General features: G+C 41.1%; 2 protein-coding genes across 2 annotated transcripts in view; one reads left to right on the top strand and one right to left on the bottom strand.

Moving 5' to 3' along the window:
* The window catches only part of LOC130162455 (neurotrypsin-like), a 29,403-nt gene extending 10,834 nt beyond the window's left edge, over positions 1-18,569 (bottom strand). The window contains exons 1-8 of the mRNA XM_056366196.1: positions 18,292-18,569; positions 17,679-17,763; positions 15,455-15,633; positions 10,693-10,735; positions 3,004-3,246; positions 1,818-1,956; positions 1,090-1,268; positions 641-788 (exon numbers count right to left, since the gene is read on the bottom strand). Of these exons, the coding sequence (XP_056222171.1) occupies positions 641-788; positions 1,090-1,268; positions 1,818-1,956; positions 3,004-3,246; positions 10,693-10,735; positions 15,455-15,633; positions 17,679-17,691 (944 nt within the window). The 5' untranslated portion in view covers positions 17,692-17,763; positions 18,292-18,569. The remainder of the gene's footprint in view (positions 1-640; positions 789-1,089; positions 1,269-1,817; positions 1,957-3,003; positions 3,247-10,692; positions 10,736-15,454; positions 15,634-17,678; positions 17,764-18,291) is intronic.
* LOC130162456 (E3 ubiquitin-protein ligase TRIM39-like) lies at positions 5,150-9,806 on the top strand. Its single transcript, XM_056366197.1, has 2 exons — positions 5,150-5,237; positions 6,462-9,806. The coding sequence occupies exon 2, from the start codon at positions 6,464-6,466 to the stop codon at positions 8,141-8,143; it is 1,680 nt and encodes a 559-aa protein (XP_056222172.1). The 5' UTR covers positions 5,150-5,237; positions 6,462-6,463; the 3' UTR covers positions 8,144-9,806.
* Positions 18,570-24,401: the final 5,832 nt, after the last annotated feature.

The following is a 24,401-nucleotide window of genomic DNA, read 5'->3' on the forward strand; positions in this document are numbered from 1 at the left end:
TCATGTGGGAAGTTAAACCTTCTCTGCAGGGGTGCACACTCTGTGCGTCTGCACAGATTCAGACGGTGTTTTCCCTGAGATTCCTTTTTGTTTTTTTTACCAAATCAACCAAACGACACCCATGTGCTCCACCTCAAAGTCAAACGTTCCAGCTCACTAATGGTTTACTCACTCAAGAGCTTCAGAAACAAAATAACTGTTATAACTTTGTTATTGGGCTTTTAAAGAGAGTGTCAGCTCCTGTTTATCTAATTTATAGTGAATATACCACAACTGCAAGGACGTGTCCCATTTATATTATTCAAAATGACCCAAAGTAGCTTCCTCCTCATCTCCTTTTCACTTAGTCTGTGTTAACACACACCCTGAGGGTCATCCCAAACCAGAAAGCGGAAATTAAAACCCTCCGACAGCAAGTCTGCACCAGCTGACTTAGTAATCTTCACTATCCCTAAGCAGAAGAACAGGAAAGAAGAAGACATCCTACATCGTCCTGGTAACTTTGCCGTATTTAGATTAATGTTGTTTGAGTTAACATGTTAACCCTGTAGTTAAGTGCCAGTATGGAGGACACGGGGACAGAATGTCATCACATATGTTAACTTGGCGTAGTGTGAAGGTGTGAAAAAGCTCAGCATACCCAAAACCGAGCTGTCTGCACACCACTTCGGCGTCTCTGTCGTCCCATTGGTCATCGCAGACAGAGCCCCACCTTCCAGCGTGAAACACCTCTACTCGACCTTCAAAGTCTTCCTCGCCTCCGACCAAACGCAGCGGAGGGCCGCTGCCTACAAAGCAGAGGGGATGTAGAAACACACCTGAAATCCAGCAGCATCCTCCTGTGTGACTCAGATGGTCCGTCTCCCTCAAATTTGTTTTTATTTCAAATTAAATTTCCTTTATCAGCTTGACATTAAGTAAATTACTGCAAAATTACGGCTGCATAAAGTATTACTATAGTTTCTATAACAGGCAAACAAACAATTTAAGAACAACAAGTATTATGATAAAAGTGTTTCTGTCTCTCTCAGGTGTGTGCGGGGAAATATTCAGGTCTGGTTGCCATGACGCTGTAAAATTCATACTGACCTTCTGGCGGCGCACACACCACTGCGGCCTCGTTTCCATGGCTACAGTCGCCGGTGACGAACGTCCTGCTCCGGCACTTACTCAGGGTGTTCTCATCACCGCGGCAACCCAGACGCTCGTAGTGAAAGAGGCCGGAGCCCGAGCCGAACTGCGAGTGCTGCAACGCTGTGCCAATGTCCCTGTCAGAACAGAAAATCATCAATAATCAGTTGATCAACAGAAAATTAATTGTCAACTATTTTGGTAATCATTCAAGTAATTTTTCATCCTAAAACGTCAAACATTTCAGCAAATGTGAGAATTTACTGCTTCAGTTTGTTGTTAATAATTTTGAGGATTGAACTATTGGTTGGACAAACTTTGTGAAGGTGTGACTGTGGATTCTGGATAATTTGTGACAGACATTTATTATCACTGTTTTCTGAATTTTTACAAACCAAATAAAGAATTGATGAATCATGAAGCTAATCAGTAGATTAATCAATAATAAAAATAAACATTAGTTGCAGCCCTATGTAAAGTAGTAGAGAAATAGCTCTGCTTTGACCAGGTAAAGGAGTAAAATGCTGCTTACGCATTCAAGTAATAATAATCTAATGAAAATATTTTCAATGCATGTATTTTATTTGTTAGGGAGTATTTTTACAGTGTGGTATTAGTACTTTTACTTAAAAGCATCCAAGTACTTCCTCCACTACAGATCAAACTTGAGTTTTGTCTCCTCCTACCCCAGGCCCAGCTGCCTGCAGATCACACTGGCGTCTCTGTCTGTCCAGTGGGGGTCACACACCGCCCCCCACTGGCCGTTCAGGTAGACCTCAACCCGCCCGCTGCCGGAGGACGAGCTGCCAACGAGACGAGCAGCACCTAAAAAAAACAGAGAGAGATGAGGAGGTTTAATGCTCAGGAAACACAAATATACAGCGGTAATGGTCATATTGCCTCGCCATGTACACAACAGTCACACAAACATACAATCTCAAATGTTATGCTCGTGTTTCTACGATATTCTTTTTAGAGGCTGTGACAAATTGTAAAAAAAAACAAAAAACATTGTTGTGTCCTTTTGATGCTTACATTGATTTAAGAGCAATATTCACTCCTCATTTAGCTCTATTTTGTTTGAGTTTGCAGACCAGAAAACAGAAGCAACGATCCAAAAAAGACTAAACTGCTCTATACATTATTACACATTACATTACTTTATTTGATCCATGTCATTAGTGCAGTTTTTATTCTATCAACCAAAAGTTCACTGGATCATTGCAATCAATTTGAAACCATCTTGAACCCTGGGAAACTTTGTTTGATCTGATATTTTATAGACTAAAAGTGGTTCCTACGTCCCATTAAAAAGGGCCAGTGTTTATTTGCGTCCCTGTCAGTTGTGGGCATCTGAACAAAAGAACAAGTTTCCTTTCTTATAATGTTTCATTTGAATTCATTTTGGAAGCCAGAAGAAATAAAAACAATCAGTATCTCACAAAAACAATGCAAATATTAAGAGTTACAACATAATACAACATCATTTTGTAGAGCAGAAACATCCTGTATTTTCTATTTTGTCTCCTTTATTCATCTCATGACACCTCAGATTTACTTTGCACAATTGATTGAAAAATAAAAAATCAACAGATTATTTGATAATGACAATAATCATTAGCTGCAGCCCCAGTTTCATCCCGTGCTATGCTGTCATCACTAATCAGCCCAATATTGGAAATGGCTGATAGAAATTAAATTGGTTTGTAATAGAATAAGGAAGCATGATTTTACTGTTTAATAGTGTCTCCTGTTCCTCCTCGTGTGTTTTATTCTAAACCTTTATAGCGCTTTATAACTCTATGAATATAAAGTTTACGATTTTTACAAATGGTCCTAGATCAGTCATATACTGGTAATCTGTGGTCGCACCCTGGTGGCAGTCGCAGTAGGCCCATCCAATGGCTCCAGAGTTTTGTCTGAAGAAACACCAGGGGTTGGACTCTCGGTCCGGGTTCCTGCAGTAGCTGTGGTCGCCCAGCCCTCGGCCCGGGTACTGCATGACATAGTCTGGAAAGTCGGTCCATTTCAGACAGGGGGCGCCAGAGTCCGTCTGGGACACGGTGCCGTTGTAGTATCCCAATTCTGTGAATCCCTCAGAGCAGGACAGAGGCACTGCACAGAGACAGAAGGAGAGAGGGAGGGGAGGGAGTAAGGAAATGTTAAGGAGGATGCGAGAATAAGATGTTTTGTATGAAAGGAGGAGGAGGAGAAGGATTTGGGTCAGAGAGGACAATGTGGATGAAAGGAAGTGAAATGAGGAAAGTCTGATAGCAGAAGGAGGAGTGGAATTGCTCTTTATTGAAATCACATTAACCCCGTGTCTATATTTTATCTGAACATAAAAGCTTACATGGATGATTTTCATATGCTGTCCACCGCCACAGTAGGATCCTGCCTAATGCACTCACCCACGCTGAGCCATGTTGGACTGGAGAAATTCCCATAACCTTAAAATCGGCCTTATTTAACCTGGAGGTGACCAGATACTCGCAGTAATCTTCTCTGAGAAGGAGGAATGTGTGAGTGAAGCTTAGGCAGACTGAGAGGGAAACTGCTGACATCAAAGTGTTGCAAAATTAGGCCACAAAGCAGAATAGCTTACACACTGTAGCCTGTAGAAAACTTAGATCACACATTAATGAACAGGGATCACACTGCAGAGCATAAGGAACAGAGCGGCACACATAACATCACCAGAAAGAGTAACACGCTCGGAGGTGTAAAGCAACTGTAAAAGAGTGAAGAAGTGATATATCAAAGTGACCTATGAGTAGTTTGTTTAGATAAGAGGTATAGAAGGAGCGTGGAAGATAAGCTAAAGTACCTCTGTGTCCTTGTTTGCTGCTGTTAGCTTTGAGCTCAAAGCACCACTGAGCCCAAGCACAGCCTCACAGAGCCGCTGGCGTGGCTGTGGACTGTTGTTTAGTGTCTTGAAAGCTACGTGTTCACATTTAATTCACATGTGAATTGTCCTTAAAGCACACATGCCTGTGTCATGTGAAAAGTCTAAATGTACCAATATCATGTAAATTGATCACACTTAAAATGCAGTTGAATATATATTTAGAAAACTCTCAAATTTTCACACGTTACATATCACACAGCTGCACATGCCTGTATGTGGCTTTACACATGTGTAGTTTTTCTGATATTATAGTGACATATAAAAAATATAATAAATCCACTTGGGAGACTTTCCTCCACTAGCATACATTTCAGAGGGAAATTTTTTTTTATATTCATCTGACAGCTTCAGAGTTACTCTGTATGGAGCCGCAGAGTGCTCAGTATTGAATAAATCAACAGGACTTTATTAAATAAATTATAATTAATGTTATTTCATCATTCATAATGGCAGCAGAGTTGTCACCACCCCTCGCCTTTCAGGCAACCATCAATCCGAAAACATGGAAATCCCCAAATGGAGTATTACTGCCGTGTTGTGTTTTATACTTTCTCTTAAGAATTTCAGGACTTTCCACACTGAAGCTTTAAGGGCTTTTGAGACCAAGCAGCGACTAAACTATGATTAATGGTGGAGGTGCTTCAATAACCAGCAACAGTCTTATCTCTTCGACACACACAGCTTGGCCGTCCTGGAGCATTATCTACACAGTGCAACACTTATGCCCAACTCGCACACTAACACACAAACACACACTCACAGACTTTGCTGCATAGCGACCAAGAAAGAAGCACTACAACAGATGCAGAAACACACACACACACACACACACACACACACACACACACTCTGAGTGCAATTTGGAGGGAGATAAGAGAAAGAGCAGCAGGGGGAAGAAGTGAAAGCACTGGAGAATCTGAGAAAGAGGAAATCAATCAGGCAGAAATGTACTGAATTAAAACAGATCTATCCTCAAACAATAAATAATACACTACACACTCAGGCATTGGACCCAAAAACAACCCTCACTAGTATCCAAACCTAAAAGAAATAAGCTTCTGGCTACAGCGACAAAAAGGGTGTCTGTCCCTTTAAGAAACATGACACAGGAAGAAACTGAAAGTTAAGTTCTTTCTTTAGAAAACGGCCGAGTGCTCTCTTGTTTTTCTTTCAGCTTTACAAACCTACGCCACCACACGTAAGTAGTCATTTGTATGTCAAATGTTCATTGTAACGTGTAAATTGTAGTTTCATCCCACTCTCTGCTAATTTCAGCCTCTTTGTTGTGAAATGCCGCTGCTGCTGAGTCAAGCACAGTTTTGAATGTGCCGTCTAGTTCACAAAATAATCTGACCAGAAGCTCCATTTATTGAGCTTTCATATCACATGATCGTCACCAGACGGCAACAGTTTGATCAGTTGTTATGTAACTGCAGATGTTCAAACTGTCTAAATGCACTTTACTTTCTGTTCAGGTTGGCTGAAACGTTGAGATTCAAATTTCAAACTTGACCGTGGAAACAGCTGACAACAAAGTCCATTTATTACATTTTCTGGAGCTTTCACACCAATGAAATGAAAAATACATTCTCCACATTCTAATTAAACCTGTGTTTTTGTCTCAGTTGTTCAGTTATCCATTTGTATATATACATATACATGAATTCATCCAGTCAAATTTGATTTGAAACAACTAACCAACCCTAACTATCTTATACAGATGCACATTACAGTTCGTCATAGTAGTTAGCAGAGCAACATCATGGTAGGAGGTGTGTGTTTAGATTTCAGGTGTGGGAGGCAGTCTTCTGCAGCTACATATCATTTTATATGAACCAATCACATGTTAACTATCTAATTAACATCGCTCTAAATACCAAGCCCAGGTATTCTGTTTCACTCAGAAATACATCATTACTGAAGTCAAGATGCTCTAACTTCCATTTTAATATGACTTTAAAGGTGCTAGCAGTGCTTAGGAGTAATTTATTTTGATGAATGGATCCCTCTTTTGTTTGTACCTCGTACAAGAACGCACACCAGTAGATGTGGTGTTGGTGTTGTTTCACAACAGCGCAACAAGGAAAGCATTGTTTTCAAAAGAAATTGGCTTTGCAAATGTTTTGCGGTATGAAATAAAACTAAAAATTACTTTTATTATTGGTTAATCTGATGATTATATTTTTGATTAATTATCAATCATTTGGTCATAAATTATTGGTAAGTAGTGAAAGATTCTCATCATGGTTTCTAAACCCAAAGATATTTACTTTGTCAGAAGAGAAAGTTGAGCCAGTGAATTTTTTGCCATTTTCGCTCAAAAAATGACTTAAACATTAGTCAGTTATCAAAATTGCTGCCGATTAATTTTCTGTTGATCGACCAATTAATTAAGTGATGTTTGTTTGTTTGTTTGTTTTAGAAATGGCCTCCAACGTCACTCTTTTATCTGAGGATCAGTTTCTCTGTCCAATCTGCCTGGAGACGTTCACTCGACCAGTTTCCACTCCATGTGGACACAACTTCTGTATATCCTGTCTCACGTCGTACTGGGACAACGAACCAATCTGCCAGTGCCCGGTTTGTAAGGAAAAATTTGAGCGGAGACCCAATCTCAAGGTCAACACTTTCATTTCAGAGCTTGCATCACAGTTCATGTTGCTTCAGGCGACAGATGCTCACATCTGGAGCCCAGACCAACTGAAGGCTAACACTGGTGGTGCAGTGCTGTGTGATATTTGTACTGACATCCAGCAAGAGGCCGTCAAATCCTGTGTGGAGTGTCTGACTTCTTACTGCAACGTTCATCTAGAGCCTCATCACAGAGCTGCCGGACTGAAGAGACACAAACTGGTCAATCCTCTGGAGGACCTGGAGGACAGGCTCTGCAGGGAGCACAACCACCTCCATGCGTTGTTTTGCAGAAAGGACAAAGTTTTGCTGTGTGACGTCTGCGCCAGTTCGCAGCACGTGAACCATGATGTTGTTCCTGTGCCTCGAGCATACAAAGAGATGAGAGATCTGCTGGGAGACACAGAGGCAAAAGTGCAGCAGATGATCCAGGAAAGGCAACAGAAGGTGCAAGCCATGACGGAGTCAGTAAAACAAAGCAAGACAGAAACCAAGGATGTTATAGCTTATAGCGTGCAGGACTTAACAGCACTGGTGTCTGAGATTCAGAAGAGCCAGAGGGAGCTCGTAGAAGTGATGGAGAAGAAGCAAAAAGCTGCAGAAGAACGAGCGGATGGTTTTATTAGCAGTGTGGAGCAGGAGCTCACTGAGCTTCAGAGGACAGCGGTGAAGCTGAGGGAGCTCAAACAGACTGAAGACCAGCTCCGTTTCCTCCAGAACTTCCAAAACGCATCCCAACTACCACCCATCATGGACTTGTCCTCATTCAGCTTTGACAGACACGTGGAGATACAGCACATACAGAAATGTTTGGTCAGCTCTGTGTCTCAGCTGCGAATGTTACTGAACAACATGAACACAGAAATAAATTCATTCTCTGCGTCTGAAGACGCCACGCTGAGGTACGTTCGCCAGTATGAGGTGAACATTTTGCTGGATCCTGATACAGCTCACCCTCTGCTCATTATATCTGATGATAGGAAGCAGGTGAGATACAGCATGGGCTCAGGTTTGTGGGGACTCCAGAACCTGAACCCAAACATGTTCACTGAACACCTCGCAGTGCTGGGACAGAGAGGCTTCTCGTCACGCAAGTTTTACTTTGAGGTGTTTGTGGGTCAAAAGACTGAATGGTGTGTGGGCGTGGCCACGGCTTCGGTCCAGAGGAGGGGGGCGCTTGTTCGGAGTCCTTCCTCTCGACTCTGGGCCATCTGGTTTCTGGAGGACAAGTTTGAAACCTTCAGTTCTCCAGGTGTGTTCATACACTTTGGGAAAGTGGAGAGGGTCGGAGTGTTTGTGGATTATAACGGAGGTGAGATATCGTTCTACGATGTACAAACCGCCACACTTATTTTCTCATTTACTGACTTTGTCTTCACTGAGGAGCTTTACCCTTATTTAAATCCTTGCGATAATGAATATGGTTCAAACTTGGATCCAATGGTTATTGTTCCCGCCAGTCGTATAGAGTGAACGGAGGCTTCAGAGACGCAGTGGTTTGTGGGTTAATTACTAAAATGCAGCTGATGAGATTGATTTCAAAAGCACCTTAAATTAAATGAAAACTTTTTGATGAGGCAGTTTTTCATAATGATAAAATATGTAAAGCATTGATGGAGAAGAACCATCTTCAGCTGCCATTTGTGCGGCTTAGATCCTATATTTTTCTGCTGTATGTGTTTATATACAGTGAAACAATATTTCTCACAACCTTAAGCTTTTCTATAATAATGCTTTGTGAAAAAATGTGTTCTTGTAGGTGCCTGTGTTTTATTTAATTATTGTTGGATTCCTGGACCCACTAGATGCTTAAAAAGGTTGACGCAATTAATCAATCGTTACAAACTATTATTACTTATTATATGTAAATATTGTTCATTTATTTTGATTGGTTAACTGATTGTTTCAGCTAACCAGCTACTGTTGTCTTATGATGGCAGGATGTTGACTTCAAGATGTTGATTTGATCAAACAATATTGCTTTATTATATACAGGGAGCAAACAGCAGAAACAATTCATTTACGTACTAAAAATAAAATATAAGTCTCAAACTTTACTGGCCACAGAAATACAGAATAATGTGGGGTTTTTTTCTACAATGTCCTCAGACAGTATTTGGAGCTCCTGCACTCACTAGGTACTTATCGTGATGACACAGGTGATGTCAGTTTAAGTCTATGAAGGTCGAGGGTTTTTCATCAAAGACATTTTTTAGAAAAACACAGTTGTGAGTAATAAAATAAAGTATGGCTCAGTTCCATTTAAATGCTTCAGTGTCAGGGAGATTGTTTTGTTAATGCTGCCTCACTGTCACACTGTCACGGTTTACTGGGACACTTGACTAGATAAGACTTGTGGTTAATTTCATTATTATCTACACCGTGGCTTTTACTGCCATGAAAAGTGAACATGTCTGCTGAGAAAAGTGTGGGAGAAATGTGGGAAAATAAATAATTAACATTGAAAGTTAATTCACCATGAATAAAACCCACTCATATATTTCTATATGAGTTGAGTCAGTTCAGATGAGTAGTGAAGGTACAACAATGAAGGAGGTATGAAATAAAACCTGCATCTATGAGCCCTCGAGCTTTCTTTACAGACACAGACATTCATATCTAGGCTATTATATTAAAAAAAACACTATTTATACCTATGCAGGTATGTTCAATATGAAGTAATATTGAGGCAAATATCTACCAGTCTGTTTGCTGATGTTGTTTTCCTAATTCATACACTACACTAATATATCCACGTTATTTAAATCATGCCATGTTCTTGTGTTCATTTTTTTTTTTTGATGACATTATGTACTTCTTGCAGTAAATGCAGTTGTTGTTGGTAATGATAAGCTAAATTAATAAATTAAATTATGTTTTAAGCTGTATATGCTCTGTAATTGTAATAAAACTTTTATGTCAGCTTGATGAAATTTTAAATAAGTAAAAAAGTATTACGTAACTAAAGCAGGCAACATTTTCAGTGTATTTCTGTCTTAACCCTCATTTCTGTCATTGGTGAAAGATGGACATCTTAAAACAAACATTTCATTTTTGGTTTTTAGTTGAATTTCAACTCCACATGTCTGAAATTCATCATTAAATTCCCCTTTCTTCCTCTTCTTTTAAAATTCACTTCTTGCTCCCACATCTCCATCCTGTGTATCTCATTCAAGCTCTTTAATTCATCTCAACACCCGCAGCGCTCAGACACACACACACACACAAAACACTCACTGCTGCTAACACCCTCCTCATCGCCACGACAACGGTACCCTGCCCATCGCCATGGGAACGCTCAGTCTCCCTGCTCCCATAATCCATTTCCCAGCCACAATGGGTATTTGACACGGTTCACACTCGGAGGTTTGCTGTATTGGAGGGGGGGTGGGGGTGTGGGGGTGGCAGCGGCATCTACTACACAAAACACACACATCGTTACACATATGGAAAATGGGGAAATTCTGTTTTGCACCATTTAACCTGATTTTGATACAATTTTATGCAGCAAAGGAGGAAACGCACAATATCTGTGCAACGTTTGCTGAGTTGAAAATACATCCATGACATCAATGTGCACAACCATTTAAAAAGTGTCTTGAGATGATAATAGAAGCGGTTTTGCTGATAGATGAGAGGTGTGTTTGTAACAGCGCATAATTTGAACTTGTCCGTCAGTGTGTACGTGGCTTCAAAAGCACAGATATTTCAGCACTGGTAATGACACCGAGAAGGAGGAGCTCCTCACCCCACCCCCCACCACCAATATCATCATCGTGGCCTTCACTCCTCTCAGGGATGTGAAGAAAGAAAGAAGTGGAAAATGAAAAGCAGAGGGGGTGCAGGCCGGAAGGAAGAGGAGAGGTAAAGCTGAGTGTGGGAGCAGGGCGGCAGCAGAGGGGGTTTCATGTGTATGTGAGTCAGAATGAGGGTTAAACTGGAGGGAAGAGATGGTGTAGGAGGAAAGGACAGATGGAGAAAGGGATGAGAGTGCTGTGTTCAGAGTATCACCTCCCACCTACCTGAGTTCTGCACCTCGTTTAAGTAACTGTCCTCAGCCACCACCTGCAGACGGGAAGAGAAAGATGCAGAGTTAGATATGTTGCATGAAAATAACCAATATTAAGATATTAAGAGATTATTTGTACTGCCAAGGAGGTTTTGTTTTCTGGTCTATTTGTCTGTTAATTAGTTAGAACGCCTCAGCAGATTTCACTGATGTTTTGGTGGATATATAGACCAAGGCCCACGAAAAAATAATCAGTTATTGATGCAGAAAGCACCAACATTAAGCCATTTGTTAGAAGTGGAAATGACTAATCACTTTACTGATTCGAGGCATTTCGGTCATTTCGGTTCAAAGATTTTTTGCCACCGACCGAGTTAATTCGTTTTGGTTCCTCAGCCAAGAGGTCGAACCACTGTTCTTCAGTTTAATATCACGGTTCATACGGCTGCAGTGTTCATCTCTACAATCCATCCCATGTAACATCAATGTGACATTACAGTGGCTTCAGAAAGTATTCAGTCCCTTTCATGTTTTGCACATTTATTTTTCAAATGAATAAAAATGCCATATTTGACAAAGTGAACACATGTTCTTAGATTTTTTTTTTTTATTTTTTTTTTAATGTATTAAACTGAGTTGGCTGGCAAGAAGAGCCATGGTCCAGGAAGGTGTCCAAGAACTCAAAAGCTCATATTAATAGAGCTCCAGAAGTCCGCTGCAGAGACGGAGAACCTGCTGGAAGGATGAATCATCTCAGCAGCACTCCCATCAACCGGGCCTTTGTGGTGAGTGGCTAGACTTACTAAAAGGCTTATGTTGGCGTGCTCGGAGTTCACCAAACGGCCTTTAAAGGGATCTGAGAGCATGAGGAAAATGATTCTCTGGTCTGATGAGACAAAAACTGAGCTCTCTGGGCAGAACTCCAAACATTATGTCTGGTGAAGACCAAGCACTGCTCATAAAGAATGGTTGTGGCAGCTTCACGCTATGGGACGGTCCTCGGTTGCAGGGACATGTCGACTGGACATAATAGAGGGAATGATGAACGCAGCCAAATACAGAAAGGTTTCGGTTCATTGGTTCACCTTTTGACCTCAAGCATGCAACCAAGAAAATGGTGGAATGGCTACCTTTGTAAATGAGATACTTCAGTTTTTGATTTTTAATCATTTGATTTGCAAAAATTTCTAAAAACATATTTTTGATTTGGCATTGTGGGTTATTGAGTGCAGATTGATGGGCAAAAATATTTTATCCAAAAAATTGTAGCTAGCATAGGAAACGCCTCTTATACGGTATCGGATATCTGCGAGTACGGACGTCTATGCAGCCATCCGATACCATGTAATTTATTAGTTTCATACCCGGATAAAACTTCAGTTTATCTCTTGTTTAGCTCTAGAACAGTAGATGCCAGTGGTTGCACGGCACAACTTCCTGTGTAAGCTGCAGTTTTAGAGCTACAAAGATTTTATTTTCGGTTAATAGTGCAACATTAGCCATTAGCAAAATGTCAGCAATTTGGCAATACATTAAACTGAAAAGTCCCACCAATGGTATCAGACCAGCACTTGGTATTGGCCAATGCACAAGTTCGAGAATCTGAATTGTTATTGGGAATTAAAAAATGGTATTGAAACCTCTCTATAGCCAGTGTTAAAAGGTGAAAGGAAGTGTACATCTCTAAGAAGGTTTTGCAGTATTATAACAATTTCCCACTACTTCTGCTTTTGCTCCTGTCAGGAGTCAACGGTCAGTGTTTGTACAGCTGTAAGAGCTCTCTATCAGATAAACAGAGTTTTTGAAAAAAATATTACTGCTGTTGTTTGTCTCCATGAAGGCAATGTGTACGTGCAACCAAATGTGGAATAACACAAGCACATACTAACTCAGAGTGATCTGACAAATCTGAAGGCTCTCAGCACAGAGGAAGGTATTTTAAATGGACATGTAAAAGATGAATCTGACTCATCTTTGCACAAAGCCCAAATATTTATTTAGGTTATGCATGTGCGGGCGCGAGCATTGTCTATTAAAATACTGTGCAGCCTTGTTAAGGTGTGTGCTCTCTGAGTGGTTTCTACATATTTTTGAATATGAAATACAGTCACTCGGGTCAAAGCCAGACACCAGAGAACAAAGAAAAGTCAGAGCGATTAAGAGGTACAACTGTATTATTCACTGATGGCAGGGATCACCAACCGAAGGAAAGAAATATTACAAGTATAAAGTACCCAGGTACATAGTGTACAGTGTAAACACACACACACACGTCACACACAGACACACCAATAGCACTTGACAGCATCAGATGATATCTGACAGAGGAGTGTTTGTTTCAGTTTCAGAAATCAGGTCACACCTCTACACAGCAGGGCACCTGAAAGAAGAGGACACACACGAGTATATAATACACACACCCATGTACTCTCTCCCGCTCTCTCTTTCTCTCTCTCTCTCTCACACACACACACACGCACGCACGCACGCACGCACGCACACACACGCGCACACACACACACACACACACACACACACACACACACACACACACACACCCTCAGCCACCACTGTGGAATAACTGTAGTGAGGGCAGTGAAATACAACACATTTCACCTTGACACGAGTTCTGCTCTATGGTTGTTTCTCTCCAACACACACACACACACACACACACACACACACACACACACAGACATATGAAACCAACATACAAACACCTCCCAGAAGGCACTGCTCATCCTAATGTTATTAATGCAGGAACAGGTGACCTGTGGTAGTGAACATGGGGGCTGATATCTCCATTCATATCAATCACACAGCTCGATTACAGCGCTAATCAGTTATGATGCTCTAACACCTGCATCCACTGAAAACACAGCTACAGACAGTCCATTTCTGCTCTTGGTGAAAAGACATTACTGTGGGATGGAAGATTCTCCAAGGTGATGTTTTCAAACTGAGCTTTTAGTCCTAAATAATAAAAATTGTGTTATCCTGACTGGTTGTCGCTGGTTATGTTTTGGGAAATGACAATGTTTCTTTCTGTGTAACAGCACAATTTGTGACAAGTGCTTTTAGTTGACGTTTCCAGCTGTCCATCATTACACAATTTCATTCATATGTCCTTGAGAAACAAGTGGTGCTGAAAGCTTGGTGACATGGTGACCACTTGCACCACTAAGTAGATAAATGGAGCTACAAATCAACCAATCAGAATAGTGCTGCAAATCAACCAATCAGAATAGAGCTACAAATCAGCCAATCAGAAAACGGCTACAAACCAACCAATTTGAATATGGCTAAGATTCAACCAAACAAAATACAACTACAAACCAACCAACCAATCAGAATATGGCTACAAATGAACATGTTTGAGCCTTGCCATGGCTCCACTCAGGACACTTAAACCTAATCTCAGAAAACTAAGTAATATTGGATGTGATGCAGGGTAAAACATAGCCTATTTTATAGGTTACGGAGTCTGGTTCCTTCCTGTTTACCTGTGCAGGCCTACGTCTTTGACATTTTGTTTAGATGATGCCGACAAAATAAGGTGCTGCTGCGTTCAGGATCCTCCCAGAGAAAGGATTTGTCTAATGAAGTTGAAATGAAAAGGAAAAAAAGCTGAAACTAATCTACCTTGTGCTATTTGTGCTACATGGAGGCTGCTCCCAGTGTTAGTGGGTCTAATTAAATCCTGTATATCACTGCTCTCCACTAATGACTACACAGGCTACATGGCTCATATATATGCTGTGCATTAACACAACACACAGAGTAGTAAAGGAGAAGAGAGAAAAAACGAAAATTAATGAGTAAACTGATTAATTGATTGTTGTATCATTAATTGATACTCAGCTCGTTGCAAATCCAACATTCAGAGTCAGCATAAGAAATAAGAACCATTAACCAATTTTGTCTTATAAATAACTGAACCTGACCTCCAGCTGAGACTCGGCATGTTCTAACTCACACCTGACAACAACACCTGCTTCACCAGTTTTCACTCTCAACATGTCTGAGTTGACTGAATTGCTGTGACAAGCTCCAACAGCCCGAGCAGGGTTCATTCCCACAACACCGCGGGGGCAGAGGAGCCTCCGATGGGTTCCTCTCATGATATCCCGCCGAGGGGGAAAGATGGGGCGGTGGGGGGGGGGGGGGGGGGGGTGATTGATTGATACCATGCATGAATGTGTGTGTGTGTGTGTGTGTGTGTGTGTGTGTGTGTGAACGTCCGTATGAGAGTGTACAGTGTCCGCTTTAAAGTGGATAATGACTGAATAATGATTCCGGCTGGAGGTGTTTGATGCCGTTTCATTGCACCGACCTGCACCTGCTTTGTTGGAAAGGCATCCTGGATAAAGGGCTCGCGCCGCAAGACAATTTAAGAGGGTTGCATTGACTGCAGAGTTGCTCGTGAGGGGGTTTAAAATACTGTGCATTTACAATACAGCAACATATCCATTAAATGTGTTTTCAGCTACGCCGAATGACAGACTTTGGCTGTGGATTTATTGTAAAGCGTGAAAACATATCCTACTGTATATGAGCCGGTACTCAAAGCTTGGTTGCATTGCCCTGAATTCTGGTACAGGCTTGTCAATCTAATTATCAGTAAATTATCGATCGAATAAAGGTTTTTGGTCAAATGCAGCAGCGTGACTGTCCAGAAAAAAGAAAAGCAGGAAAAAAAAAAAAAAAATCAGGCCAAATTGCAAAATCAACCCCATCATCATCATCATCATCATAAAACAGGCTACAGTACGTACCTCAGCCAACAGCGGCAGCCAGAGGCAGGTTCCGATCAAGCACAACATCTCCCGGCTGGTTAGAGCCATCCTTCCCGCCCGGTGTGTCCGTGTCATAGCCAGAGAAGCCGTCGCTCCACTCCCATCTCTGTTCCCCAACTGTCCGTGAGGTGAGCGGTTATCCTCCGCGCGTCCCGCTGCTGGAAGAAACGTGGTGTGTGATGATGTACGTGGGAGGTTTTACGCACAGAAGACAGGGTGGGGCACAATGAACGGGATGGAAAACACACACACACACACACACACACACACACACACAGATCCCGAGTTAAATAGTGTTGAGCTCTGCAAAAACCTGATGCCACAAGCAGCTCCTTCTCTAACCCCCCCCGCAACACACACACACACACACACACACACACACACACACACATTTCACTTCAAAGACTGAACACACTAAAGAGAGGTGCAATAAGAGGTCAAACATGATTAAATGGGAGATGGAGCTATATATGTGAATGAATGGGAAATTAAATGTTGTACAGGAGCCCTGCAATGCAAAAACTTTTCCACAGTTGTGTCTCAGTTATGTTTGTGTGCCCTGTACAAAATATTAAAATTCTACATTACAATATATACAGTTAAAAAAACGTATCCACCCTCATGTTGAAGCTAAATAATGGGTTTCCATCACAACCCCAGCTCCAGCTCCAGCGTCTATGTCTCTATGTCGTTCAGGGTGGGGTCACTTCACTGTGGGTGCTGGATATCAAAATTCACAGCAGATCCTGAGGATCGAATTGAAGACCTCAAAACTCCAGAGTATTCATCTTACTCCTTCAGATATTTCAACAGTGACATTTGAGGGACATTTTCAGGCCCAGTTTTTTTATGAGGGTCAGTGAACCAAAGTAAACACTCAAAGCTAGTGTTACAAAACTGGTTTGAAATTTTCAAGGTTGTGTGTTCAATTGTGGCCTGGCATACATCAGAAAAAGACATTTGAAGGGATTAATACAAATAGTCTGCTCCAAATACATTTCAAAAAATCAATATTGATATCATGAGGAAAAACTGGACTTTGAATTCAACACCAATGACTCCTGACTTCATGTAGATTTGTTGTGACTTGCAAGACAAGTTGAAAACTAAACTCTAAACTAAGCTCTCAGATGTACAAACTATGAAATGGAGACACTTTCTAACATATCTCGTATATATCTGTAGCATGTCTGTTGTAAAATGTCTTATTAATCACTAGACTGCAACAGAAGCCCGGAAATCAGCTCAGAAATTATTATCATATATATTAGATATAAGTGTATCACAGGAATAATATACCATGTCACACCCCATCATTTTGTTTTCAGATGTTATAAAAGTAATAAATACGAATTATTTATGTAAATTAGCTACACAATTTACAATGGAATTAAATCTTGTCTTGAAACACGACAAGAGGCCATATCACTGCATGTGTGTGCAGGAAATCTGTCCATACTCACCGATTTAAACTACAGAGGAAAAGCTTTTTTTATATTGCTGCACCTCTTATTTGTAAAACTGATAAAACATGATCAGCTTTGTGAAGAAGCATCCAAAACAGAAACTGGCTGTGAAATAAAATCAGCACAGCGAGGATTTTGGCTGACGGTGACAAAAACTTTTCCAAAAAAATACACATTTTGATTATAGTTGTTGACAAAATTGTGTGTGTGTGTGTGTGCGTGCATGTGTGTGTGCGTGCGTGTGCGTGCGTGTGTGTGTGTGCGTGCGTGCGTGCATGCGTGCTGCTTCAAAATGTTGTATTTGAAGCTGATACGGGAAGAAGCATTTCAGATCAGGAAGGATAAAAACAGAGTCAGCTGCCAGGACGTGTTGTCTTTATTCAGCAGTTGGACTGTGCTGCTGGAGAGAAGTGGTCAGCTCAGCTTTTTCAAAATTATCAAATCTGAAGAAATACAGTCACACGAGGTGCAGTGTGGGAGCATGTACAGCAAATTCACTCAGAAAACACACAAATGTACTAGATTATTGTTGCAACAAGTATCGATTGTAATTATCATTGATGATGTTATTGTCTCTCTTAAATATCTATTGTTACAAATTTTAATCTATCATATATCTGTTTTTATAATATTAGGCCTTCGCTGCATTATGAAAGATTTTTGTTTCATCAGTCCATATAACTCTTTTTGTATGTTTCTACAAACTGCAGCCCGGCCTTTGTGTTTTTGAGCCTTACCAGGAGTTTGCATCTTGTGGGGAATCCTCTTGAGGTTCTGGTCATGAAGTTTTCTCAGTCGTTGTCCGCCATGTCCGTCTAGATCCTGGAGAAGATTCTTGACTTGATTTTCTGCTCATCCACAACACTGTTTCTCCTGTGTTTACCAGGGCATTTTCCATTTTCTACTTTTCCTGCACACCTGTTACAACATACCCAATTGTTGATAACTACCTCTGATATCTCTGATAGATTTTGCTTTCTTGAGTGTGATGGCCACAGCCACACATGGTAATATTATCCCAATCCACCCTCTTCACCTCATTAGTTTGTTACCAACACAGACTCTTGCTGTGTTGGTAACTGATTTGCAGTCAACCAAACTTAAACAATTAATATCACACAATGGGGGAGTTCCCCTCCTGGTGGACCAAAAGGTGTGGCTGAAGGCTGAGGACTCAGCACCTGATCATACAACCACTTGCACTTATAGAATTCCTCATCAATGACAGCGGCCGCATGTTATCACCAACACAGATCACAGTAGCTGTGCCTTTTATGAGAGGCAACAATTACGTTGCTATAGATTCAAATTTCTGATCCCGCCCCATACAAAAGAGAAACCTGTACTCACCTATTTGAAGTTCATGCGCCGGGCCCCGCGCTCATCAGTCATGGACAACACTGCTCCGCTCCACATCGCTGCCTCTGCGCCTCTCACTGAGAGTGAAGCCAGTCCAGCTAACGTTAGCATCCGGCTGCTCGTAAACTTTGCTAGCATTCGACGAACTTGAAGGATGGTGAGTAAAATGTTATCTAATGTCGTCAGTTCATCAGTAAACTCCTCCTTTTTCTCTCCTGAGCGCCGCTTTGTTGTTTGGGCTTGCTTAACATTTTGTTACTAACTGAATCGCCCATTAGCTAAAGAAGTAGCTTCTTGCTAAAAGGTTGAGAAAAAAAACTGACGTAACTCACGCAAATTATCACAAATGACAGGGAGCAAGCTCATTGGTCGGATTAGGATTTCCCAGCAAGCCTTACTTAGTCATTTTTGGGAAGAAGGTTATTTAATTATATAAATGGTGGGTGGAAATAATATTGATTTTTAATAAAACATGCAGTTTTGGAAAATTTCAATGAGGGAAATAAATAAATAAAAGACCATGACTCAAAACCGTAAGTGGGATGGGCCCCTGACAGCAACTGGAGCACAGTGGTTTACAGAATAATACTAATACATATATGTGCTTCTTAATAAATCACCATACACTAGTTCATATTATGTATATGAAAGTTTCAAACTCTCTTGAGTCAAGCATGAGATAGGTGTTCATGAGCTGTCAGAAAAGTGGTACTATCTTAAGAGACATTTAGTGAGTACAAGCCCAAATACTTTTGAACTATTGCAATTTGGGCATCATGTGTTGAAAGGTCTACATCTCACATGCATTTCTTTCAATATTTGTGAAAACCTTCTCAAATTCAAGCTCAGACTTGGGACTTAAATGTAGTTCCTCAAGAAACAAAAGTGTGTAATGATTACTGTTCAAATTATGGTCTATGGATTCGCACAGACCTCAGATTATGGGGAGGCATAATGCACAATATTTCTATCATCACAAAGGGGTTGCACTGAAAAGTCAGGAGATCAATCCTCTGGGGATCATGAATGACAAATCAATTCAGCCAGTAATCATTTCAGCTGTAAAGTGGATTGCCTTTATGAAACTGGAGTTTAGCACCTCCTCTCCCTCACCATCCATCATCCCTCCTGTCTGCTGTATCAGCAGTGTGTTTTGATGCAACATCAGCCACGTCTCCTCTCATCCACACACACACACACACACACACACACACACACACACACACACACACACACACACACACAACAGAAAACATCTGAGCAGGAGACGAATGTCAGTTATTCTTTTCAATTTGTAAATGCAGAAGCCTTTCATCCCATCTCAGACTGGTTTTCCTCTTGGATCATGATTAAAAGCAGGTTCTTCTTCTTGAGTTTAAGACCATTCATGCTCAGTACTGTTTCTGCAGTCTGAGATTTCTCTGTTTCATAAAATTTCACCACCGAACCAGGCACTAGGGTGATTTTCTTTTCCTGTGCCTCTGTGATCCCCTGAAGCTGTGCGGGAGAGATTAGCTAAATTCATCTACTTCACAGAGTTTTGTTTTACCCATGAGCCCCAGGGTGCGGAGATTACTTATAAAATTTAACTTTTTTTTTTTTTTTTTTTTTTTTTAAATCTTCATAGTTTCCCCTGCCAACGATGCCTTTGATGTTGCTTTTCAGTGATAACAGTTTATTATCTTTAACCCAAATCCAATTTCTCATCATCATCATCATCATCATCATCATCATCTTTTTTTCTCTCTTGTTATTTCTGTGTCTCTTTTTCCCCCATCTCCATGTACGGCATTCAGTGTGTGAAAACAACTGAACTGGTGCAATATAAAAGTAATATGTGCAACACACACATGCATACGCACACACTGTGCATGTGTGTTTGTTTGCCTCATGCCAGCGTTTTGTCTCTCCCCCTTCGCCACAAACGCAAGCCCATATGTGATACTGGATGAGAGTTGGCATCACGGTGATTTTTGCAAACGCTTGGTTGTCATGGCAACATGCCGGCTCCTCTCAATGCAAGTATACCTCCCATCTTTTGGCTGTTTGTGTGCGTTTTTCCAGAACAAAAGGGTACGGAAAACAATAAATGAAGGGGGAAAAAAAATAAAACATGGAAGAGAAGAGGAACAGGAGTCAGTCAAAAAAAAAAATTCACAACAAATTAAAATCACTGCGGGCTCGCTGCTCTCCGCCTGTCATGATGGATTTCTGCGGAAAGGAAGAGCTTTGAAGATTAACTTAAAACAAGCAGTCACACACACACACATTGTCATATGCATTGTGTGTGTGTGTGTGTGTATGTGTGTGTGTTGAAGTTCTACCCAGAAGTACTTCCTCAAATCCCATTACACCCCCCCCCCCCCCCAAAAAAAATCCAGTCCCCACAGTTAAGACAGTTGGTATGGAAACGGATCAGTAAAGCTCCAAATCTCTCTTTTAACGGCTCATTACTGGGTTGCTGCTGCCCATTAATGTCACTGCTTCCACGCTGTGGAAGCAAGAAACAGTATTACTAACCCTGAATGCTGCAGGGATGAGGAGGAACGTGTCAATCGGCTGATGAGCACAGTGGTAATGATCCTGTTTGCTCGCACCCTCGCCTGTAATATTTCAATTTCCTCCTTTAGTTTATCTAACTTCCTTTCATTTGCAAACCCATTATTGTGCTACTTGAAGATTCCTTCGCCACCACAGAGAGAGCATGATTGGAAACCTCGTTTTGCATTTGTAATACACCTCTAATCCCTCTCTGACAGGAAGATAAAATAACGGGAGGGCTACAGGAGAGCATGGGGTCCCATTCTGTCATTCTGGCATTTCACACCCCATGAAATCCAAAATGAAAAGGCAGTTCAGCATCAATAAAAGCAAAAAAAAAAAAAAGGCATGTAAGTGTAGATAGCAGAAACACAAGCAGAGTGTGGATTCTGCAGAAAGAAAGATCACAGCTATTTTATCACTCTGAGAGGCCGAATCCCCACAGAGAAGCTCTTGCTTCCTGCTCTGCATTCTCTCTCATCTCGCTGACAAGCCACAAAACAGAGGTGCAGGAATCAGGAGGATGGAGGAGGACAGATGGGAAGAGAGGGAACACACTTTGGGGTGGAGCACCAAAAAAAGGGGAGAGCACTATAGGACATGAAAGGAGCTGGAGCTAAGAGGCCTTAAAGGGAAAGCTTGTGATGTTACAGCATCTAATCCTCAACCTGGCTGAATGCTGTGGGCCGGGGTAAGTGAGTTAGAGATGTGACAGTTTGACTTCTGTTCCAGCATCTCCCAGACTTACAACTATTCTCACACAGTCTGTTTGTGGAAATCTGCTCTGACTCAGCTTCCTGCTTTAAGTGACACTTAGTAATCAGGGCTTAGATTCATGGGTGGTAATGATGATTGATGAATTAATTGCACCACCAACATTAACTGATGCAAATATAAAATTTTAATGGAAGAAGTGAGTTGGCGAACAGAAGACTCTGATACTGGAGGATTTCCAGTGTTCCAGTTTTTTTTTATTTATTTTTTTTTATCTTTATTCTCTCGAGGCTTTTTGGGTTTCCAAGTTAAAATGTCTCATAATCTCATTTCCACTGATGAACTATTACCAAGACTTCACTAGCTGCTCTGTGAGGCTGCACTCATGCACAGTGCTTTGAGTTGAATCCTAACTAACATCATCTTGCTAATGTGCTGCTAATGTTTACCAGGTGTAATGTTTCACCATCTTAGTTCAGTGTGTTAGCATGCTAACGTGCTAATTAGTACACCTGAGACTAATGGAATGTCATTCGTTTTATAGATAGACGGACGGACGGATGGATAGATAGATAGATAGATAGATAGATAGATAGATAGATAGATAGATAGATAGATAGATAGATAGATAGATAGATAGATACTTTATTTATCCCCCAGGGGAAATTCAGGATGGTTTTATAGGAATTTAGTCATAAACCCAAGTATAAATGAACTAGATGAGAAGTGTGTGTGACTAAAATTGCAATTACGTGGAGGCCAGAAATGTGAAGCTCCTGCTTAGTAATTGCTACTAATCAACCACGCTATTAAGTCCCTAAAATCCATTCAAATCAATCAACACTATCACGCAGAGCCGCGTGTTAAAGGTCCTTATGTCCTCAGCTAAGAACTGGTACTTTGCCTCTGGAGAGTAAGGCTTTGGTTTTTTCAAGTATTTGTATTTCGAGTATTTGTGTGTTTTTTTTTGTTTTTTTGTTTTTTTTGTGATCTTGGTGTTGAGGACAAATTTCATTTCATATTTTATTTCACAACAGACTGACGCAGTCCACTCACTGAAAACAATACAGCCACAGAGACATGGTTTGCTTTGGTTGTCTAATACAGACGTGTGACAAATTAGAAGAAAAACCAGATACAGGCCTGAACGCTTGACCCCTAGAGTGAGGGGGTCGGGTGGCTCTGCTCTGCCATGGTTAGGGTCCACCTGTCCCCTTAAAGGGAAGGGTCACTGCAAATCAATACAAAGTTGTTCTGAGTGACCTTTATCCTATGAGGAAACATTTCTATCCTGATGGGAGCGGTCTCTTCCATGTTGACAAAGGGTCACTGAATGGTTTGACGAGCATGAAAATGATTTGAATTATATACTATGGCTTACGCCGTCACCTGATCTCAACCCATTGGAGCACCTATCACCTAGCGCTATCCACCACCACCATCATCAAAACACAGAATGAGGGAATATCTTGTGGAACAATGTCGTTCATTTCTCCAATAGAGTTCAGAGACTTGGAGAATCAAAGCCATGGAGCATTGAAACTGCTCTGGCAGCACGTGGAGGCACAACACCTTATTAAGACACATTATGCTTTATGTTTTCCTTTGTTACCTGTATATTCAAATGACTTTCTAATCAGGGATGCTAAGACAGAAAGTATCCCTATATCTTTGATTATTGAAGATTTCTGTATTATGAATTTTGCATAATTTCACAAAAAGGAAACCGAAAAGCGATGGAGGACAAAAGGGAAGGTGAAGAAGCTGGAGCTGTACTCATCATCATCATCATCATCATCATCATCATCATCATCATCCTCTGGGTGCAGAGCAGCAGATCATTTATCATCAGCTGGCAGGATGTTTCTCGGAGCAAACATGTTTTCATCTGTCCGCGTCTGATAATGAAACTGCAATATGACTGAGCTGCTGAGCAGATGCTTTCGTTTATGTTTAGACCAACTGTGGGTCAACACCATGTGTGATGTTGCTCTGTTTAATCATTTCTTTTAAAGAACATTAATGGAAATAAAATCATGTTGACGTCGTGTTATTTCTTTTAATGTGTTGGAATGAATAATTTACAGGAAATCAGTGTGTGTTTGTTGAACATGTTGAAAGTGTCCTCTTTGTTAGGTTGAAATGACGACTTTAGTGATGTGCTTAAGAAGGAAATCGGGGGAAAATGTGAGATTACACTGCCACCAACTGTTGGGAAACAACGTCTGCAATACACATAATAGCACTGGATTTTTGTTCTTTCTCTATAAACTGAATTGGAAATCATTTGTAATCATTTTGTACGTCTTTTGTGTCTGCTCCTTTGCCCTTTTTTTGGCTGGTTCTCCTGCCTGCTGTTGGGGGAAGTTTGCCTTCGGGGCTGTCTGGTTTTCACTCACAGTGTGGTTAAGTTTAGGCAACAGAACTACTTGGTTAAGTTTAAGAAAACATCATGGTTTGGGTTGAAATAGACCATTTCTCAACGTTAACCATGTACAAAGGCTTTCTGGCACTTGTGCCTCTTTGTGTCCATTTTGTCTCTTGTAGTTGTCTTTGTCTCCTTGTCATTGTTTTTGTGTATTTTTGTTTGTTTTGTCATTTGACTTTCCAACAAAGGAATGTAGTAATTCATACGGTGACTCTGGATGAGGGGCCCCAGGGCCTGAACCACATCCAGACAGCCTCTCAGCTCGGTGTCTCCTGTCCAGCTCAGGTCCAGCCGCAGGGCAAGAGTCAGAAAACAGCAATCACCAAGATGAAACCAAACACAGTTTTGTGAGATCACAAACCCGTAAAATATGTGGCCGGTCAAAAAAAGTCATCACTCCCAAATCTTTTTTCTCACT

This window comes from Seriola aureovittata, chromosome 21 (genome assembly GCF_021018895.1).
Source record: "Seriola aureovittata isolate HTS-2021-v1 ecotype China chromosome 21, ASM2101889v1, whole genome shotgun sequence".
NCBI lineage: Eukaryota > Metazoa > Chordata > Actinopteri > Carangiformes > Carangidae > Seriola > Seriola aureovittata.

Bases quoted from the DNA above. Each gene is read 5' to 3' on its own strand.
- LOC130162456 (XM_056366197.1), top strand. From the start codon at position 6,464: ATGGCCTCCAACGTCACTCTTTTATCTGAGGATCAGTTTCTCTGTCCA.